General features: G+C 45.3%; 2 protein-coding genes across 8 annotated transcripts in view; one reads left to right on the top strand and one right to left on the bottom strand.

Moving 5' to 3' along the window:
- Positions 1 to 17,948, top strand: part of Glb1l2 (galactosidase beta 1 like 2) — a 59,269-nt gene extending 41,321 nt beyond the window's left edge. Inside the window, exons 9-19 of one of the 2 annotated variants that reach the window (XM_070038381.1) lie at positions 379 to 463; positions 6,358 to 6,495; positions 7,528 to 7,608; positions 8,866 to 8,972; positions 9,546 to 9,686; positions 9,976 to 10,047; positions 10,319 to 10,397; positions 12,209 to 12,296; positions 12,623 to 12,734; positions 13,174 to 13,290; positions 13,560 to 17,948. In XM_070038381.1, coding sequence (XP_069894482.1) covers positions 379 to 463; positions 6,358 to 6,495; positions 7,528 to 7,608; positions 8,866 to 8,972; positions 9,546 to 9,686; positions 9,976 to 10,047; positions 10,319 to 10,397; positions 12,209 to 12,296; positions 12,623 to 12,734; positions 13,174 to 13,290; positions 13,560 to 13,646 — 1,107 coding nt within the window. In that variant the 3' untranslated portion in view covers positions 13,647 to 17,948. The remainder of the gene's footprint in view (positions 1 to 378; positions 464 to 6,357; positions 6,496 to 7,527; positions 7,609 to 8,865; positions 8,973 to 9,545; positions 9,687 to 9,975; positions 10,048 to 10,318; positions 10,398 to 12,208; positions 12,297 to 12,622; positions 12,735 to 13,173; positions 13,291 to 13,559) is intronic. The other variant, XM_070038382.1, reaches the window with a different exon arrangement.
- B3gat1 (beta-1,3-glucuronyltransferase 1) overlaps positions 17,120 to 20,523 on the bottom strand; it is a 31,968-nt gene continuing 28,564 nt past the window's right edge. For all 6 annotated transcript variants that reach the window (XM_070038384.1, XM_070038386.1, XM_070038383.1 and 3 more), the window contains one exon: positions 17,120 to 19,326. The gene's annotated coding sequence lies outside the window, so the exon portion shown is untranslated. The remainder of the gene's footprint in view (positions 19,327 to 20,523) is intronic.

The following is a 20,523-nucleotide window of genomic DNA, read 5'->3' on the forward strand; positions in this document are numbered from 1 at the left end:
CTGTAGCTAAAGTGGAGGAGTATTAGCCTTGAGCAAAAAAAAAATCTCAGAGACAGCACCCAGGTCCTGAGTTCAAGTCCTACAACAGCCAAAAACCAAAATCACATGATCTTCTTCATGGTAACATCCATCATGGAAACACCCATTGAAACCACGTTAAGCCATCAGTCTATGTATCAACTCTGGTAGCTGCTTCTGAACTTCACGTTTGGCACCAGATACCTCATTTGTGCCCTACTTCCAAGGCTCTTCAGGCAAGGGGTGTGTGGCCAGAAAAGGGGTGGGGGAAGCAGAGAGACTGGGGTCCCCTCCAGGAAAGGCATTCCCTTTCCCCATTTGGGCAGCCTGCTTGCCTGACTCTCATGTTCTTTACACCAGGGGATTCAGCCCAAAATGGTGACAGAGTACTGGACGGGGTGGTTCGACTCATGGGGAGGCCCACACAATATCCTGGATTCCTCTGGTGAGTGTCTTACGTCACCTACCTCCAATATATAGATTGACCTGAGAGGGAAGAAAGAGTGTCAGATTCTTTGATGGTTAGTGTACGGAGCTTCAGCTAGCAAGGCTTCTGGATCATTTGTGCTACCAGTCAGCAATTGCTATCAGTCATTTGTCTTTACATTTGAAGTGAACACAGGACTTTTCAACATTGTTTCTGTATATTTTGTAATACAGAAATGTATTACTACGTAAGATTATTGCAAACATTCAGAAAATACAGAAAAGTCAAAAGGGAAAATAAGACTGTCAGAACCTAGGAGAAACATTTCTGATATACACAGTAAGGCAGTTCTTGGGTATCTCTAGCTATAGACCTATATGCATATGCAGATAGAACTAGAAATAATACAGCTCTAGATCCTGCTGTTTATCACATGCTGGGTTATTACTGGCACATGTGGACCACTTGCAGTACTACTGAACGCTAAATTTTTTTAATTAAAAAATTGTTATTATAAAGGTGATATACAGAGAGTTACAATTACATAAGTCAGGTAAACAGCACATTTCTTTTTGGACAATGTCATCCCTTCTCTTTCTGTCTCCCAGTTTTTCCTTCCCATCCCACCCACAAGTTGTACAATTCCTTCCTTCCTTCCTTCCTTCCTTCCTTCCTTCCTTCCTTCCTTCCTTCCTTCCTCTCTCTCTCTCTTTCTTTCCTTCCTTCCTTTGTTTGTTTGTTTGTTTCTTTCTTTCTTTTTCTTTATTGTGATTCAGTGATTACATAATTTCACAAATTTCACAGTATTATGGGATAGTGATGCTTAGTTGAAGTCACAAACACATTCTAACTTTCATGGGGCAAATTGTCTATTGTGGTCTATAAAGATTATGAGTTCTATGAGCTTTGACAATAGTTATTTCTTCCACATCGGGTAATATGTACATTCCTTTCCTTTTGCATAGGTGAGCTATTCCCTCTTTCCCATTTCCTATTTCCCTTGTTCCCTCCCTCCTATTGCTGCCATTTAGTTGCTTGGTTTGTTTTGATCAATGTCCAGTGCAGCTGATGGGTCCCATTGTTGTGTTTTTTCCTGATTCTCTCTAGTTCTGTGTCCTCCTAGTTTCCCTCTGGTGTGTGCATATATACCATATATGTGATCAGTAGCATGGGGTTATTTAGTAGTGATTCAACCAGGTGAGTGGAAGTCCTTTGTTTTTCAAGTCTTGTTAACTTTGTCCTATCACCTTATGTTTTGGATCTAACATCCACTTATCAGGGAGACCATGTGCCATTTGTCTCTTTGCTCTTGGCTTACCTCACTCAACATGATTTCTTCTAGCTCCATCCATTTCCCTGCAAATGCCATTATTTTGTCCCTTCTGATGGTTGCATAATATTCCATTGTGTATAGATACCACAATTTTTGGATCCATTCATCTGTGGTGGGACATCTGGGTTGTTTCCATATCTTGGCTATTATGAACAGTGCTGCAATGAACATGGAGGTACATGTGTCCTTGTATACTGGTTCCTGTTGTTCAGGATAGATGCCTAGGAGTAGTATGGCTGGGTCATAGGGGAGGTCAATATTTAGTTTTCTGAGGACCCTCCAAACTGCTTTCCAAAGTGGTTGTATAAGTGTGCATTCCCACCAGCAGTGTAATAGGGTTCCTCTTTCTCTGCATCCCCTCCAGCATTTGTCCTTGGCTGACTTTAGGATGTGGGCCATTCTGACTGGGGTAAGGTGGTATCTCAGGGTTGTCTTTATTTGCATTTCCTTCACAACCAGGGATGGTGAACATTTCCTCATGTGTTTCTTTGACATTTTTATATCTTCTTCTGCTAAGTCTCTCTTTAGTTCCCTTGCCCATTTAGTAATTGGTTTGTTGGGTTTGGGAGGAATTAATTTCTTGAGTTCCCTGTACATACTGGATATTAACCCCTTGTCTGATATATTGCTGGTAAATATTTTTTTCCCCAATTAATTTGGTTGTCTTTCTAGCTTGGTTGCTATGACTTTAGCTGTGCAGAAACTTTTTATTTTAAGTTAGTCCCATTTGTCAAGCCTCTCCAATTTATTGTGACCCTGGGACTCTGTTCAGGAAGTTCCTGCCTGTGCCTATAAGTTCAAGTCTCTCCTACTCTGTCCTGCAGTAGTTTCAGAGATTCAGATTTAATGTTAAGGTCTTTAATCCATTTAGAGTTGATGTTGGTGCATGGTGACAGGCTGGGGTCCACTTTTCGTTTTCTACATGTGGCCGCCCAGTTTTCCCAGCACCAGTAGTTGAAGAGGCTGTGCTTCTTCCACTGTATGGCTTTGGCTCCTTTGTCAAATATCAGCCAACTGTAGGCATGTGATTTTATTTCTGGATCTTCTATTCTATTCCATTGGTCTTTGGATCTGTTTTTGTGCCAGTACCAGGCTATCTTTGTTATTATGGGTCTATAGTAGAGTTTGAAGTCTGGCATCAAGATCCCTCCCATGTTGTCATTTTTGCCTAGAATTGTTTTTGCTATTCTAGGTCTTTTGTTGTTCCATATGAATTTTTGGACTGTTTTCAGTATTACAGAAATGTACGTCATTGGGATTTTAATAGGAATAGCATTGAATTTGTATAATAAATTTGGCAGTATTGCCATTTTCACTATATTGTCTGTTTATCCAAGAGCATGGAAGTTCTTTCCATTTCCTGGTGTCCTCTGTAATCTCTTTCTTTAAATTTTTATAGTTTTTCATTAAATAGTTTTTTTTATATCTTTTACATCTATTAGGTTAATTCCTAAATATTTCATTTTTTGGCGGGTTATTGTGAATGGGGTTGTTTCTTTTATTTCCTTCTCTGCTTGTACATTGTTGGTACAGGAATGTGACTGATTTTTGTGGGTTGATTTCTGTATCCTGCTACTTTGCCGAAGTGGTTTATAAGTTTTAAGACTTTGGGGATGGAGTTTTTGTGATCATGGAGGTATAGTATCACATCATCTATGAAAAGGGATAGTTTAACTTCTTCTTTCCCTATGTGGATCCCTTTAATGTCTTTTTCTTGCCTTATTGCTCTGGCTAAAGATTCCAGGACTCTATTAAAGAGGAGTGGAGAAAGTGGGTATCCATGCCTTGTTCCTGATTTTAGGAGACTTGGTTGTAGTTTTCCCCCATTAAGTATAATATTGGCTATTGGTCTGTCGTATATGCCTTTTATTGTTTTAAGGAATGTTCCTTTTATTCCTATTTTCTCCAGAGCTTTTAACATGAATGAATGCTGTATCTTATCAAAAGCCTTTTCTGCATCAATGGAGATAATCATGTGGTTCTTGACCTTGGATCTGTTGCTGTGTTAGGTTACATTTATTGATTTATGTTAAACCACCCCTGCATCTCTGGGATGAAGACTATTTGGTTGTAGTGTATGATTATTTTTATGTGTTTCTGGATTCTGTTAGTTAGAATTTTGTTAAGGATCTTTGCATCTGTGTTCATTGAGGAGATTGGTCTGTAGTTCTTTTTTTTTTGTTGGGTCTTTGCCTGGTTTGGGGATGAGTGTGATATTAGTATCGTAGAATCAGTTTGGGATAGCTCCTTTTTTTATTTCTCTGAAGAGCTTGAGAAGTATTAGTTCTTCTTTAAAGGTCTTATAGACTTCCATTGTGAATCCATCTGGTCCTGGGCTTTTCCTTGTTGGAAGAATTCTAATTGCTTCCTGTATCTCATTGTAAGATATTGGCTTATTTAATTGATTTATTTCTTCTTTGATTAGTTTGGGCAACTTGTATTTCTCTAAAAATGCATCATCCATTCCTGCTAGGTTTTCTTTCTTTAGAGAGTATAAGTTTTGTAAACAGTTCTTTTTTATGTTCTTTTTAAAAATTAAGTTTTTTATTGTGAAAATACTGTACAAAGGGGTTACAGTTACAAGCAAGGTAATGAGTACATTTCTTATCCAGCATTGTTGCCTCCTCCTTTGTTTTTTGTTTGGATGTCTTGGGTATTTGTTGTGATTTTTCTTGTGGCTTCTCTATTCTTGTTGATTTGGGTTTCCTTTCTTCTTTTTTTAGTTAATCTATCTATCAATTTTATTTATTTTTTCAAAAAACCAGCCTTTTGTTTTTATTAATTTTATTTATAATTTTCCTATTCTCTATCTCATTAATCTCCGCTCTTAATTTGGTTATCTGGCTCCATCTAGCAACTTTAGGTTCCATTTTTTCAAGTTTTTCTAGCAGTTTTAATTGCAACATGAGATTATTTACTTGGTCTGTCTCTTTTCTTCATGTGGGTACTAAGGATGATAAATTTGCCCCTCAGGACAGCTTTTGCTGTGTTCCACAGGCTGAACCCTAACTTTACATTACTGTCTTTTTTTTTTTTTTTTTAATCAGGTCGTGGGCCTGAACTCTGGGCCTGGGCGCTGTCCCTCAGCTCTTCAGCTCAAGGCTAACACTCTACCACTTGAGCCACAGTGCCACTTTCGGCTTTTTTTTTTTTCCTGCTTATGTGGTGCTGAGGAGTCAAACCCAGGGCCTCATGCATGCAAGGCAAGCGCTCTACCACTGAGCCACCTTCCCAGCCCCTACATTACTATCTTATGGAATGCAAAGAATCCCATTGTTCTGATGACCATCCTACAACCATTCATTGATTTAGTCCCTCATGGATGAACCCTTAGGCTGTTTCCCGGGATTTGTTTTAAGTGACTACCAGTTGATTGAGTATCCTTGAAAACCCAGTTTTGCATACCTGTTCTGTTATTTTCCTATGATAAGGGGTAAATTGCTACATTAATGCAATATATAAATAAACGAATACACACACACACACACATACATATATATATGTATGTGTGTGTGTGTGTTGTGTGGGTATTGACCAAACTAATCTCCAGGAAGACTAGCAATTTTTACTTGCCATTATTGAGAACACTTATTTCCTGAAGACTCAACATAATATTTGTGTGTGTATGTGTGTGTAAGAACCTGGGTGTCTGGAGCTCAGAGTCTGGGTACTGTCTCTTTATTGCTCAAGGCTGCTCTACCACTTGAGCCACAGCACCAGTTCTGGCTTTTTGATGGTTATTTGGACATATGAGTCTCACTGACTTTCCTGCCTAGGCTGGCTTTGAACCAGGATCTTCAGATTTCAGCATCCTGAGTAGCTAGGATTACTGGTATGAGCCACTGATGCCCAGCTTAAACTAATTTTTAATATTTTCCAATCTAACAAGTAATTGTTAGATTTTGTGGTTTTGTATTTACATATATTTACATGAATAAAATACGCAATTTGTTAACTATTTTCTCCTCTGATATTCTTTTCTCCTCATTGGTTCTTTTCCTAGTCAAGAGAGGACGGGGAGTTGGGAAAAACACATCTCTTATCTTTTGGCATTTTCTTCAGTGAGGGTAGCCACTGGACACCATGTCGGCTGGCAGGGGTGGTTGGCACAGGTGCAGGTTGTCCAGGTTATTGGTGGTTAATAGACTTGACTGGAGTGTGAGAACAGGAGGCCACTTTTCTTCTTCTGTAATCTGTAGTTAGGATTTTTTTGGTTGTTGATTATGGCTTGAACTCATGGTCTGGGTGCTAGCCCTGAGCTCTTTGTGCTCAAGGCTAGCACTCTACCACTTTGAGCCACAGTGCCACTTCCGGTTTTCTGGTAGTTAATTGAGGTATGAGTCTCAAAGACTTTCTTTCCTGGGCTGGCTTGGAACTGTGTTCCTCAGCTCCGAAGTAGCTAAGGCGTGAGCCACTGATGCCCAGCTGTAGTTGGGATTTTAATGGAGTCTGCAGGACAGAGTGACAAAGTAGACCTTGAGGAGGGTAGGGAAGGTGAGAAAACCAAAGAGATTCTCAAAGACTTGCCTTGGGTCTGCCTCCCCCTGATGCACACCTCTCCTCTTCCCTCATCCTGAAGAGGTTTTAGAGACAGTGTCTGCTATCATCGATGCCGGCTCCTCCATCAACCTCTACATGTTCCACGGAGGCACCAATTTTGGCTTCATCAATGGAGCCATGCATTTTCATGAATATAAGTCCGATGTCACCAGCTATGGCAAGTATTCCTCCATATCACTCCTTCTTCATCCTTCTGAAATTAACAGGGCTGGGGTGCTTTTTAGGGTGGACTCTTACTGGGTCTTGAAATCAGGCCCTTGCACTCTTGTGCACTTTTTTATTCTCCCACAGCCAGTACTCTCCTACTTGCACCATGCCTCCAGTCTAGTTTTTGTTGAGTAGCTGGAGATAGAATCTTGAGTACTTTTCTTCTTGGGCTGGCTTTGAACCTCAGTCTTCAGGTCTTAGCTTCCTTAGTAGCTAAGATTACAGGCATGAGTCAATGACCCCTATCAGGGCTAGGGCTTTTAAACAGAGTCTGTTAGGGACAACTTCTAGCACCTTCAGTGTTTTGGCTATGAAGTGCTTGGGGAAAGTACAGGCTTTGTCTGAATCATCTTTGAACTTCCAGAGTAGCTGAGATTACAGCCACTTTGTGTCTGCCTGATAGCCAGCCTCCTATTCTGCTGATAGAGCTCTTTGGAGGAAGGAAGCTGGAACAAGGAAGGGGAGACACACCACTCCTCTTAGACTGAGAATCTCCAAAGAATAGGGGACTCTCATTGTATCTACTTACCACTAGGAAGTTAGTGTGCTACTGTGGTTATGGGCAGCTTTTATATTCTTTTTTTGCTGGGCCTGGGGCTTGGGCCTGGGTGCTGTCCCTGAGCTTCTTTCACTCAAGGTGAGTGCTCTACCACTTGAGCCACAGCACTCCTTCCAGCTTTTTCTGAGTAGTTTATTGGAGATAAGAGTCTCATGGAGTTTCCTGCCTGGGATGGCTTCAAACCACGATCTTTAGATCTCAGTAGCTAGGATTATAGGTGTGAGCCACCAGCCTGGCTTATATTCTTTTCTAGTATTTAGTTTAGAATCTTTTGACTGAATGGTTCATACTAAATGTGCTTGCCTTCAAAGTTGCTGGGCTGAGGCATTTTCTACCTTCCCTCAGCTCCTCCTTCCCTTTTGCTGTCCCATGCACTATCGTAGGGACAGGAATGACCCTGACAGGGCCATGGGTGTCTTGCAGACTACGATGCTGTGTTGACGGAGGCCGGAGATTACACTGCAAAGTACTCCAAGCTTCGAGATTTCTTCGGCTCCTTCTCAGGTACCAAAAAACAGTGGGCTCAGGCACCTACTTGGGCCCTTGATTTTACTCTGGGACCTTAGCTTTCCCTTCTTCTTATCTCACCTGAACTGAAGCTGATCCTTGTTCAAGAATGTCCTAGACTGCTGGGGTTTTGTAGCTCAGTGATGGAGTGCTTGTCTAGAATGTGCAGGGCCCCTGGCTCCATAACCAGCATCACCCCCCTTCCAGAAAAGAATTTCCTAAAGAAGGAAAGTCTGAGGGACTATTGTCATCAAACTGTGCACCTTGCTAGCTTCACCCTTCCTTCCTTCCTTCCTTCCTTCCTTCCTTCCTTCCTTCCTTCCTTCCTTCCTTCCTTCCTTCCTTCCTTTCTTCTTTCCTTCCTTCCTTCCTTTCCTCCTCCTCCTCCTCCTCCTCCTTCTTCTTCTCTTCTCTGCTTCTGCTTCTTTTTCTTTCCTTCCTTTCCTTCCCCCCCTCTCCCTTCTCCCCCGCCTCCCTCTCTCCCTCCCTCCCTCCCTCCCTCCTTCCCTTCCTTCCTTCCTTCCTTCCTTCCTTCCTTCCTTCCTTCCTTCCTTCCTTCCTTCCTTCCTTCCTTCCTTCCTTCCTTCCTTCTTTCCTTCCCTCCTCTTCCTCCTCCTCCATCTCCATCTTCTTCTCCTTCTTCTTCTTCTTCTTCTTCTTCTTCTTCTTCTTCTTCTTCTTCTTCTTCTTCTTCTTCTTCTTCTTCTTCTTCTTCTTCTTCTTCTTCTTCTTCTCTTCTCTGCTTCTGCTTTTTCTTTCCTTCCTTTCCTTCTTCCCTCCCTCCCTTCCTTCCTTCCTTCCTTCCCTTCTTTCTTTGTTGGTTATGAGGCTTGAATTTAAGGCCTAGGCACTGTCTCTGAGATTTTTCTTTGCTCAAAGCTAGTGCTCTACCACTTTGAGCCACAGTGCCACTTCTGGTTTTCTGGTAGTTAGTTGGAGCTAAGAGTCTCATGGACTTTCCTGCCCAGGCTGGCTTTGAACCGCAATCCTCAGAGCTCAGGCTTCTCTCAGGTAGGATTACAGGTATGAACCACGGGTGCCCAGTTTCACCTTTATATTTAATAGGTACAAACACTCCTTGCTGTCTCATGGAGGAGTAAGAAAGCCCCTTCCTTTCTCAGGCCTTGTCCCCCAGAACGTTCTAAGCACACACTGAGAAGAGGCTTTTGTTTGCATTTGCTCATGGGTGGGAGGCTGGAGCAGATGGTGACAATTGAGTCCTTTGAGAACATCCATGTTGTCTCTCTGTTGCAGGTGCCCCTCTTCCTTCCCCACCAGAGCTTCTTCCCAAGATGTCCTACGAGCCAGTGATGCCCTCTTTCTACTTGTCACTATGGGATGCCCTTAAATACATGGGGGAGGTGAGTGCCCTGGGCAGGGAGAGAGGGCAGGCAATAGGAGGGCAGCCCAGAAACTCTTCAGATGGGATGCTGGGAAGGACAGAGCTTCTCTGGATGACTCTAAGGTCTGTTCTCTCACCTGAGAACTCAGATTCAAGGGAATAAGCTGGTGCTGGAACACCAGGTAGGAGGAAAAGAAGAACTTGGACATGATGGAGACATTATCTTCCAGCCTCAGACTCGAGTTCTTTCTCCTTATTCTCCCTTGTGGAAGAGGAGGGCGCCTCTGGCGGCTCACTTGGGATACTATGATGCAGAAATACTGCCATGCAGAAATGACAGCAGGTTCAGGAGACTAGTACACTGCACAGTTCCCTTCTCTAATGGCAGTCCCTCTTTCTGGTCCTCATTCCTGTAACTCTGGAAAGCTGTAGGTTTAATGCCATGAGAAGTTAGAAAGATGAGAGCTCTACCTGCCTACTGCTTCCCTTCCCCCATATCCCTCCGGGGCAGGACTCTCTGGCTTCCAGGTCACAGGGTGAGGGTTAAGGCAGCAGCCTGGCCTTTGGGCCTCCCTGTGTCTTTGGTGTGTAGCCAATCAAGTCTGAAAACCCGATCAACATGGAGAACCTGCCAGTAAATGATGGGAATGGACAGGCCTTTGGGTACATTCTGTATGAGACCACCATCACCACTTCCGGTATCCTCAGCGGTGTTGCGTATGATCGTGGGCAGGTAAGAATCTTTTCTTGTTGCTGGAGCTGTCTAGTGAACAGGTCCTATAGTATGCACTTCATTCTTTCAGCTCTTAGGCTTGGTTGTTGCCAGTATGTAAAATTATCCCTATTTGTCAGCTGTGTAATTTTGTTTTCAGCTGTGGTCACAGTATTTGTTTTTTCTCTATACCTTCCAAGCTTCTTTCTAGGCACACGCACAGGGTGATGCTTGTGTTGTTGCCTACGAGGGGTCTCTCTCTTCCTCCCTCCTGTTGATCATGTGCATTCCTCTCTGCTCATTTTGGCAGGTATTTGTGAACACAGTGTCCATTGGCTTCTTGGACTATAAAACGACGAAGATTACTATCCCCTTGATCCAGGTTTGTTATCTCAGGAAGGTGGGTGTTGGCTAGCCCAAGCTGTTTCCAAGAAAGTTTGGTGGGAGTCAAAGAGGAAGATCTGGAAGACAGGAAATTCCTTAACCACAAGCTGCAGATGGAGAGAGATGAGTAAGGCTTTCTGACCAGCCTGGACTCTCCTGTCCTCAGAGCATAGGGAAGAACTGAGAGTCACAAACAGATTCCCAGGTGCACCAGTGACCTCATGCCTGGACTAGCAGGCCGTCATTATTGGCCACTATATTCTTGGCAGGGTTACACCGTGCTGAGGATCTTGGTGGAGAATCGTGGGCGAGTCAATTATGGAAATAATATTGATGACCAGCGCAAAGGTAGGTCCTCTCATAAACCAAGAGAAATGCTGCCAATGCCCCTCACAGATATGACCATCCCTTCAGCACTTATCAGACCATGTTGAGGGAGCTGGGTCACAGAAGTCCATTGCAGAAGGCTTGAGTCATGGAAGCCCGTAGCAAGAGACCCACTGCAGGGAGCTGGTCATGGAGACCCTGGAGGGAGCTGGGTAAGGGAGGCCATGGCAGGGTTACAGAGACTGGATAAACCTATATGTGAGGCCAGCTGAGGCCAATACTGTATGCATGTCCATGTGTAGGAGAGGAATCCGCAGGAACCATGAACTGGCTCTCAGTCTCCTTTGGGCTGCTATCTGCTTTTGTGGGAAGATGCGTCTGTGTGGGGTGGTGAGTGAGGAGCTAAAGAATGAGATATACAGGAATCTAATGAAGGACATAGGATTCCTGCTTCTTTGGTTCCCATGCTGAATTTTTTTTCTCTGTTCCGCTCTGAGAAGCCCATAGGCCATGGTTCTATGGTGAGGAGGAGGAAGCATACAGTCATACAGTAACAAAATGCCGTTTGTAGGCACACCCCTTTAGGTATATCCCACTTACACGCTTTAATTTTTTTCCTGGCTGTTGGATCTTTTATGCTTTAATTTAGCTCTTCCTTTCTTTTACCTATATATCTAAATGTGGTTTCAGACAAGTTATAAAACAGAACTCAGATCAAATTACTCCATACTGTAGAGAGGAAGACTGATGAACTTCCAGTTCCCTGGCAGCTGTTTGCCATTGGCAGTGGAGGAATTTGCACTTCTCCTCCCTGACCAGTCTCTGACATCTTCTAAAGAAGCAATGTGGCTCTAAAATGGGTTTCCTCTCCAGAAGAGAGCTTCTAGAACCAACCAGGCCTACCTTCCTTTCCCAGACAGTTCTCACTGTTCTTTTCTATACTTGGTGCTTGCCTTGGCCTCCTTTCCTGGGCCCATCTCACTCCCTTTATTCTCCTGAGGCATGGAAGGACCTAACTGCCTTATCCTTGATGCCAGTCTTTGCTTCTGTGGGAACTTTCCCAAGGGTGCCCCGACCCTCTGGAATCCGGTCACAGAGCTCTCCTCCAGGAACAGGTGTGGGTGCACGTGCGCACCTGACATGTAAGAAAGCATATGCAGGGCCTGAGGACCCTATTTACTTTCTCCAGCCTCCCCAGATCCCCACCCTAGCAACTCGGCAGCTGTACCATCTGGAGTACCATGGGGGCTGCTCCAGGACCAATGTTGCTGGCTCTGTCTCCAAGGCACTGGTGTGTTGTTATTCAAATGTACACAGTTTGTAGGTGTTGTATACTCATGTGGCATTGCCATTTGCTTAAATTCAAATCCTCTTAAAGTATTTCTTCAGTCTTAGGTTGTGGGGAAGATTTCTGGTTGAGTTACGAGGTCTGTTAGTTTGGGCTACTACGAACAGTGACTGTGAAGGTAGACTTTTGTCACCTCTTTGTCATGCAGAGATTTCCCAGAGAGGGGCCAGAGACTCTTCTCATCATCATGACATCTCTGCTGTGTTGCACTGTATACTGACTGGTACATCCATTGTTTTGTGTCAAATTCTAGGGCCTGGCAAATACTGTCTTGCTGTTTGTTATCCCTTCAGCATCTCTAGTGAGGATTTACTTTCTGTGCAGAGCCTCTCACACAAGTGCTTCAGGAGAAAACTCATTGATTTTCCCTAGAAACTTCCCAGGAACTGTCCTTGCACAGCCCTGGCCATAGATAGGTCATCTGTACTTCCTTCTCTTGCCCTGGCTTTGGTCTTGCTCATATTTCTTCTCCTCCTTCCCACAGGCTTAATTGGGACTCTCTATCTGAATAATTCTCCCTTGAAGAACTTCAGAATCTATAGCCTGGATATGAAAAAGAACTTCTTTCAGAGGTGGGTCCCTGCCCTGTGCCAGAGTGTGAGCTCATGGAGAATGTGTAGCAAGAACAAGGAGGGCCTTGGCTTTCCTAGCCAGAATCCTATAGATGTCTAAACAGATCCAGAGGCCAAAGTCATTCATCCCAGGACTGGCACTGGAATCCATGTTTTCAGATTCAGGCATGCCTTCATGCCACCTTTCTCCCATGCCTATGTGCCAGTTAAGTGGTGGAGGTGTTGGGTTTGAGGGCCTTGCACATGGAAATGGTTGTGTCTTAGATACAGGCTGGAACCATGAAGAAACCACTTCTTCCCTTTCTCACTCCTTGTCCCACTTTTAGGTTGGACATCAACAAATGGGACACTCTCCCACAAACTCCTACATACCCTGCATTCTTCTTGGGTGGCTTGTCGGTTGGCCTTTCCCCTTCGGACACGTTCCTGAAGATGGAGGTTTGTAAGGTTCCCCTTTTCCTCTCTGATTTATCTCTCTTTCCCAGGTCTCTTAGGCTAAAGCCACTGTGTTTGGTCTAGCTGGAGTACTCTGTTAGTATCTGGGCCCAAAAGCCTTCTTGTCCTTATGTGTCCCTATCTGACAGGGCTCTGGGGCCTCCCTGGGTAGGGAGAGAGTAAGCTCAAAGCACAAGATTATCTAATGGTGCTTCTTGGGGCCCAAATTCCTACCCCTGGGGTGAGTTTGGAAGTCCTTGAGCTCGTGGGGTGGGATGCAGAGAGCACACCCTTGTTAGCTTTTATGGCTGCCAAAATGTCCGCTCATTTTGCCTCTGGGAAGCTGAGTGGAGAACACATGGAATTGTGTCTGGGTCTTACTGTTGTGACTGTCTTCGATGGCTCTCATGTTAAACTAACACTCTTCCTACTCTATTTGAAGGGCTGGGAGAAGGGGGTTGTATTCATTAATGGCCAAAACCTTGGACGTTACTGGAACATTGGACCCCAGGAGACCCTCTACCTCCCAGGTGTCTGGCTGAACAAAGGAATCAACCAGGTGGGAACACTGCCAACATCCTTCTGCTGATTCTCTTACCATCCCTGCCCTCCTTGGCATCCACCTGCTTCCCTCGAGCCTTTGGTCAGGGTTGGGGGAGAGGACAGGTGCCAAACCAACCTATTCTTTCTTCTTCCTTGGTGTTGACTACTTAGTCCCTGTTTCCTTTAGCTGGGCTTCTAAACCCTTCCCTTTCAACCTTATGCCTCACAGCAACTTTAGCTGGTTCCAGGACAGACCTCATAGCCCTGCCCTGCTCTCTCCTGCAGGTCATCATTTTTGAGGAGATGACGGCAGGCCCTGTGGTCCAGTCCACTGACACTCCCCACCTGGGCAGGAACCAGTACGTTCACTGAGCAGAAGTCTCCAGTCCCTCCTGCCCTGCTCTACAGAAGAGCCTCTTTAAGTAACCACCTCAGGGAGCCAAGAACTACAGCCAGCCCCCCCACCTGGGTGACTGAAGAGAAAGGTGGGGTGGCCTAGGATGGAGGACTTCCTCATATCTAGATGATTCTCAGTCTGGCATGATGGATTGCACCTTTTGCTGCTTCCCTGATCTTCCAGGGAGGCTGGATGGATGTCTCTGAGAGGATGGGAGTGTTTAGTCAGATCACCAAGGTGGGTAGGGAGAGAGTACCTGAGGCTCTCAGAAAAGGTGCTGAAGCTGGGTAGGTGGCACCCTGCTCTGAAAGTTGATGCCTTGCTGGCTGCATGCTGGACACAGGTAGGCTTTCCAGCAGGGTGTGGCTGTGGCTACCATAGCCTCTTTTGCTCCTGAAATTGTGCACTTGGCACTATTTGTAGAAGATAGGGAAGTGGGTGTCTCTCACCCCGGTTGACTTTACTCATTCTTCATCACACACTGGGATCCTGGAAGAAACTCCACTTGAGAAACACGTGCTTTCTCCTCATTCCCTTCTCAGTGCATCTGGTAGGAGGACAAACTGAGCTTAAGAGAAACAAAAATACTCAGGCACTTATTTTCTGAATTAGAGCATTTGCATTTGTACTCAACGAGGAGGAATACTGATTGAGGAGGGATTGTGGGTACCAGAAGAAACCACTCCACATCAGTACTTTGGGAGGGAAAGGGCAGAAGTCCCAGCTAAGTGGTATTGGACAGATAGTGTCTATCCTAGAAGTTTAGAGTAGCCACGAGGCCTACAGGCTCAGCGCAGGCCTTGCCTGCAGCTCAATGGACTCTTTTCTTGGTGACCAAGCAACAGGGAGGAGAGCTAGCCTTCTGTCTGAATGTCCAAACTGGAGGCTCTTGTTTTAGAGATTCAGTGGTTTGTCTCAGGTTTGCTGTCTTGAATGGCAATAATGCAATACAGTTCAATCAAAAGCTTATTGCCAGTGTCTCCAGTCTTGTCTGTGCTACTCTAAGCCACAGGGAGAAGGTGGCACTCAGGGTCCAGTGCCACCCTCCTAGTACCTATGGATACCCCCCGCTGGTGTTATTATCCCTCCTAACCTCAATTCTCCTAGAAATGTCATTGCATTAGAAGTCCCTTGATGAGGAAAGGTCAAGTATGAATCTAGTCTCCTGCTAGTGGGTAGTGCTAGGATCTGCTGGGCAGCTCAGACTGCCATCTGTGAGTTTACTTATTAGTTTGGCGCAGAACATCTGATGTTCATTATCTTGAGTAATAGTCAAAGTAAAATAGCACACACCTGAGCATAGTGCCCACACAGCCAGCAAAGACGGGTTGGGGAAGAGTGGGCTGAGAGCCTCTCAGACTGGTATCTGCTTGTGGCTAAGGTCTAGATCTGTGTCAGGGGGCATGGTAATGTGCAGCCACTGAGCCTAGAACCCAGTTTGTTCAGTGTCAGCCAAAGTTGCTGAGCTCACTCAGGGCTGAAATATTGAGCTTTAAATCTTTTTTTTGTGTGTGGGGGTCTTGCTTTGTAGCCCAGACTGGCCTGGAACATCTCAGTTTTGCCCAAGCTAGCCTCAAACTTGTGATCCTCTTGAGTGCTGAGATAATGGGAGTGTACCACCATGACAGTCTGAAATGGAGCTTATTGGAGATTGTGAACAATGGCTGGAGAGAAAGATGGGCTAAGTCTCATTGTTGTCCAGACTCACCCGCTCTTTCTGAGCTGCCTAGGAATAGCAAGCATCAGGTTAAGATGAGGATGACCTGAAGGATACTTGAGTATGGCCTGAGCCAGAGAGCAGTGTCACAATGTCACTTGGTCTGTATAACCTCAGAGTGGGTTTCTGCAGAGCTGTATGTAAACCAGACACTGTTGGAAACATGTGACAGGAATGGAATTTAAGAGAATCTTACAGAGAATCCTTTTGTAAGAGAATTACCTGAATTGCAGTTTTATGAGAGCCTGAGCAGGGATGCATTGACCATATAAGGAATAGTCTTCTTCAGCAGCTTAGTCTTGTTTTAAGTTGCTTCCCCATGAAAGCATCTCTTGGCAGAACTTGTCCTCCAGAATTGACACAGATCTTTCTACTAATATAGTAGGGCTCAATCTCTGTTTCGTATACCAACCAGTTAGTGTTGGGGGTCTCAGCTCACGCTTTCCTCTGTCCAAACTCACTGTGAGAGGGTTTCTTAATAGCCTCAACACTAATATGTCCAATGTCAGTCTCATCCTCACTCCAGATGTGTGCATAGCTAACTGCCCCTTACTGTCTCTTAAGCATCTGTCTAATAAGCATCTGAAACAGAAATACACTTGTCCTCAATGACCCCTCCTGTACTCTGTCTCATATCAAGGAAAAGAAATTCTGATTTTCTGTGTTTCAGATTTTTGTTTTTTGGTTCCTCCTGTATCTTACATCCGATTCCTTAGCAAATCCTCCTGGCTCTACTTTTTCCAAACATCCAGAATTTATAACATGTCATTTTGCTCCAAAGCTTGTGCCTTCATCCAACCCACTATCATCTCCTATCTGGAGTATTGCAAGAGCCCTCCCTCATCTGTACTATTTGTCAACAGCAGCAGAAGCAGAGTGGTTCTTCTTAAAGATCAATCAGGTCATGTTGGTCCTCTGAGCTGTGACCCCCAATGGCTTCCAATGGCTTCTTTCACACAGTCGAAGTTTTACCCTAGTTTCTCTCTGTGTCAGGATATTTGGTCCTTGCCTTGCATGCCCACTTCATTTCTCACCCCACCATGACCTCCATTAGAGAGAGAGAGAGAGAGAGAGAGAGAGAGAGAGAGAGAGAGAGAGAGAGAGAGAGAGAGAGAGAGAGAGAGAGAGAGAGAGAGAGAGAGAGAGAGAGAGTCTTGAACTTAGGACCTGCCATTCTGATGCAGTTTTTCTGACTCACAGCTGGTACTCTACCACTTGAACCACACCTCTCCTTCTAGCATTTTGCTGGTTAATTGAAGATAAACATCTCAATTTTGCCTGCCCAGGCTGGCTTTGAACCTCAATCTTCAGACCTTAGTCCCTAGAGTAGCAAAGATTATAGGTGTGACCCATGCAAAACACTCATCCACCCATTCATGAATTCTCTCCTCAGGATGCTCTGATCCATGTTAGTGGTTGCTGTTCTGTTCCAGGTCATCTTATCAGGGAGGTCTTTTTGACCACTCTGTGTTGAACCTCAACTCCTTTCCCTGCTACGCCCCACCTCCTCTATTCCTCTACATTCTCCTTACAGTAGATGACTTTGACATGCTAAAGTTTATTTGTCGGGAGTTTCCTCTCCAGGGAGGGTAAGCTTCATGAAGACAAGGGCTCTGTTATTCATTTCTCTGCTGGCTCTAGAATAATCCCTGCCCTTAGTAGGCACCCACTAAATATTTGTTGGTTAATTAAATTAACGAAAGAAAAAAAAATAGGTAGAGCTGAAGAGGATTAGGACCGTTAAAAACCACATTTGACTTTTAATTGCAAAAAGAAATTAAATACAGTTAAATTAAAACAGAAGACCAGATGGTGCAGCTTCATGGGCTCCACCCTTACCCCAGCCTCTACCCTCAGGACTTCCTAGCTTCACTCCTCGGTGCCAGCGGGGGAGCAGGAGAAGACTGGGTTTGGAGAACAAGTTGTTGTTATGGACCCAAATCTGGTGTGTAACAAACTTGTTCTGCACAAAGATGAAGGCTGCAGTCCATCAGAGTTATAATTATAAATAAATACACATGCAGCTAAGAGAGGATATTAGGCGAAAACAACTGAACTAGCATCTGCCAAAAAAAAAAAAAGTCCATTTTTTGTTTGTTATCAATTTCCTGAAAAGGAGCCCTGGGTTTTTGGCTAAGAAGTCTGCCTTAGACCAGCCAACTTGACCTTGGCATTCAGGACTAGCTTCCATGAGTGAGGCAGTAGAATGCCCACTCATCTGATGGATGCCCTGTGCCACCTCCTCTCTCTCTCCCATGTCACCCCACTTGATGCCATCAGGCCACTTTCCAAAGCAACATCCAGAGGTTGGGGAAAATGTCCTACCAGGTGGCTTTGGGATCTGATTCCTTCGGATGGTTTCATGAGTACTGTGGGAAGTTAAACCTGTTTCAAAATAGGCAGCCAATGCTATACTGTGAATGTTAGATCTGTGGACTGAATCCCACAACCCACCCATCCACCCCTGGGTGGGTTCTAAAAGTCCCTTGGAATTGTCCTGTGAGTTTTAATGGAATGGCGGGGCTGTTAGCAGTTAAAAAATAAACACCTCTTCAGTGGGCTTGGCCCTTTCCTTTTTCCTCCACTTGGAAGAAAAATTGTGCTTCCAACTTTCAGGAGCATGAATGAGATCACCACCAGGGGGTGCCATGCAGCCTGACCCAGGGCCATTTCAGGGCCTGTGTGACCAGGGAGACGCCCCCACGGTGGAGGGCAGCAGCTCCGGGCATACTTCTCTCCCTGGGGTGGAGAGGTGAAAGCTAGACATGAGGCTGGCTGGCTCTTCATGCTCCCAACTTAGGGATAAAGGAGATTTTCTTTCCCATTTTGTGTTTAAAATAGAATGATTTACTAAGCAGTGTGTGCTCAGATGTCTTTTCCTCCCAGGGTCCAACTAACCCTTTGCCTTTCCCCAAATCCCTCTGCTGATCCAACTCTCGCCAAAACCAGGGGCAGGAGAGAGTTAGGGACTACCCTGGTCTCCCTCCACTCTCCTGGCTGGAGAGCTCTCCACCTGCCCACCACCTGAGGTCTGTGGTTTGCTCCAGGAAGAGGGTATCACATTTTCCTGGTTTAGGCCAAGCAAGGGGCCCTGCAGCCCAGGGGTAGTGAGGAGGCAGTGTGTGGACAGTGGGGTCACATGGTTCTTGGTCCAGGTCCGTAGGTGACCTGTGCTGGCTCTAGGCCCACCTCCTTGCCAGTGTTGGAGGAGGAGAAGGCTTGAGGGACACGGGCGAGAGGAAGGGGCTCTGCTCCCACCCAGCCTGAGGTACAGAGGGGCCCATTGACAGGCCTAGGCTCTCCCATGCAGCACTGGGCGCCATTTGGGATCCAAGACAGCCTTATGCTCTGTAAACATGAACCAGAGGAGAGCCAGAGGTATGTCTGAGTTGGGAGCAGCTCTCAGGAAGAGCAGATGCCGAGGAGGAGGGGGTGGAGCATCAGAGATGCCCCAGGCTGCTCTCTGGTCTGCAGAATTCCCTGGCTGGGCATGCTGTGTGGTTGGGCTGGGCCCAGGAGCAGGGAACCAGCAGGTGCCATGCTCTATGTGACAGTGGGGGTTCGTCGCACCTCCCTCCCTAGCCCCAGCATCGCTCCAGGGCAGACATAAGTACCTGCAGCCGCTGCTCACGAGTCATGGTCCCATCCATGCAGGAAGCTTCTAGGAAGGTGAGCTGGGCACAGGTTTTACTGGCAGCTGGGACCCCCAGCCCTCAGTTGCCTCAGGCCCCACGGTCATGTTAGATGGAGAGAACACCAGGTCTGGGATTTCTGTGCTTAAAATTCTCTGTCCTTTGTCCTGGCTTCAAGCTGGGCTCTCTTAGAAGCCCCCAGAATAGAAAGGAGGTGATGGTGGTTCCTTAGGAGTCTGCCTTGGAGGGACCATCAGCTGAGGGGATAGGATGGGAGGCCGAGATCAGGGTCTGAGAAGAAGGGTCCTGTGTGGAGAGGAGAAATGACAGCAGTGTCAGGGCAGGGCAGGGCAGAGAAGGAATGGCCAGGGTGGCATACTGGTACTCATGAGTTCTACCAGGAGTTCCTCAAAGTTGGAATCCTAGATTCTCTTTGGAGAAATGCTTTTCTTTTCTTTTTTTGGTGGCACTGGGGATTGAACTCATATTTGCAAGGTGAATGCTCTTATAACTTGAGCTACACCTCTAGACCCTTTTGCTTTCAGTTTATTTTTCAGACTGAATCTTATGCTTTTGCCTAACCTTGAGCTAAACTTCTTTTAATTTTCAACTCCATGGCTTTTTTTTTTATTGTGAAAATACTGTACAGAGGGGTTACAATTACATGGGCAAGATAATGAGTACATTTCTTATCAAGCATTGTAGCCTCCTTCTTTGTTTCCCCTTCCCATCCCTTTCCATCCTCCCCCCACCCCCCCCCCCGTCCTCCCACCTTCCCCGCCCCCCTGCCAAAGTTGTAAAGTTCATTTTTGACATAATGACTTGTATATCTCATTGTTGCAATGGGTCCCCCTATATCCTTATGTTTTTTTCTGTATCCTTATTTAAACGATTTGTTTTTCCCCTTCCCCTCCACAAATTATACCAACATCAAATACAGTGAAAGCAGGGGTTATACCGTGGGGGAGGGGCATACAAAGCAACAAAGAAATAATCTTATAAATATGTTAGAAACAATCGCATGAAAGAAAAAAAAACATTTGAATACATATCTTAGGGTTCATTTTCCTAACATTAACATCAACTTATCTGACCTTTTCTGCTTGACTCAGACATATACTAGTTATTGCAAATAAGGGAAACCATGGGACCTATGTTTCTTTGGGCCTGGCTTACTTCACTTAATATAACTTTTTCCAAGTCTTTCCATGGCTTATTTTTTTTTAAGATAGAGACAAACTGGCCACAATCCATGATCCTCCTCTCTCTGCTTTCCCAGTAGTTGGAATTATATACATGAGCCACCAGGCCTGGCCTGGACAGGGCCAGGGACAGATAGGGAGAGTTCTTCCAGTGACTTAGTAAGGGCAGAAGACTAGGAATAAGGCCATGAACTGATTGGTGCTAAGTGACACTGGCCAGATAAGTTTGGTAAGTTCAGGGTATGCTGTGACCTTAAGTTCAGGCAGAGTGACCTCTGTAGCTAGTGCCCTATAGACAAGG

The sequence above is a fragment of the Dipodomys merriami genome, unplaced genomic scaffold (assembly GCF_024711535.1).
Source record: "Dipodomys merriami isolate MVZ:Mamm:240054 unplaced genomic scaffold, mDipMer1.0.p SCAF_29, whole genome shotgun sequence".
Taxonomy (NCBI): Eukaryota; Metazoa; Chordata; class Mammalia; order Rodentia; family Heteromyidae; genus Dipodomys; species Dipodomys merriami.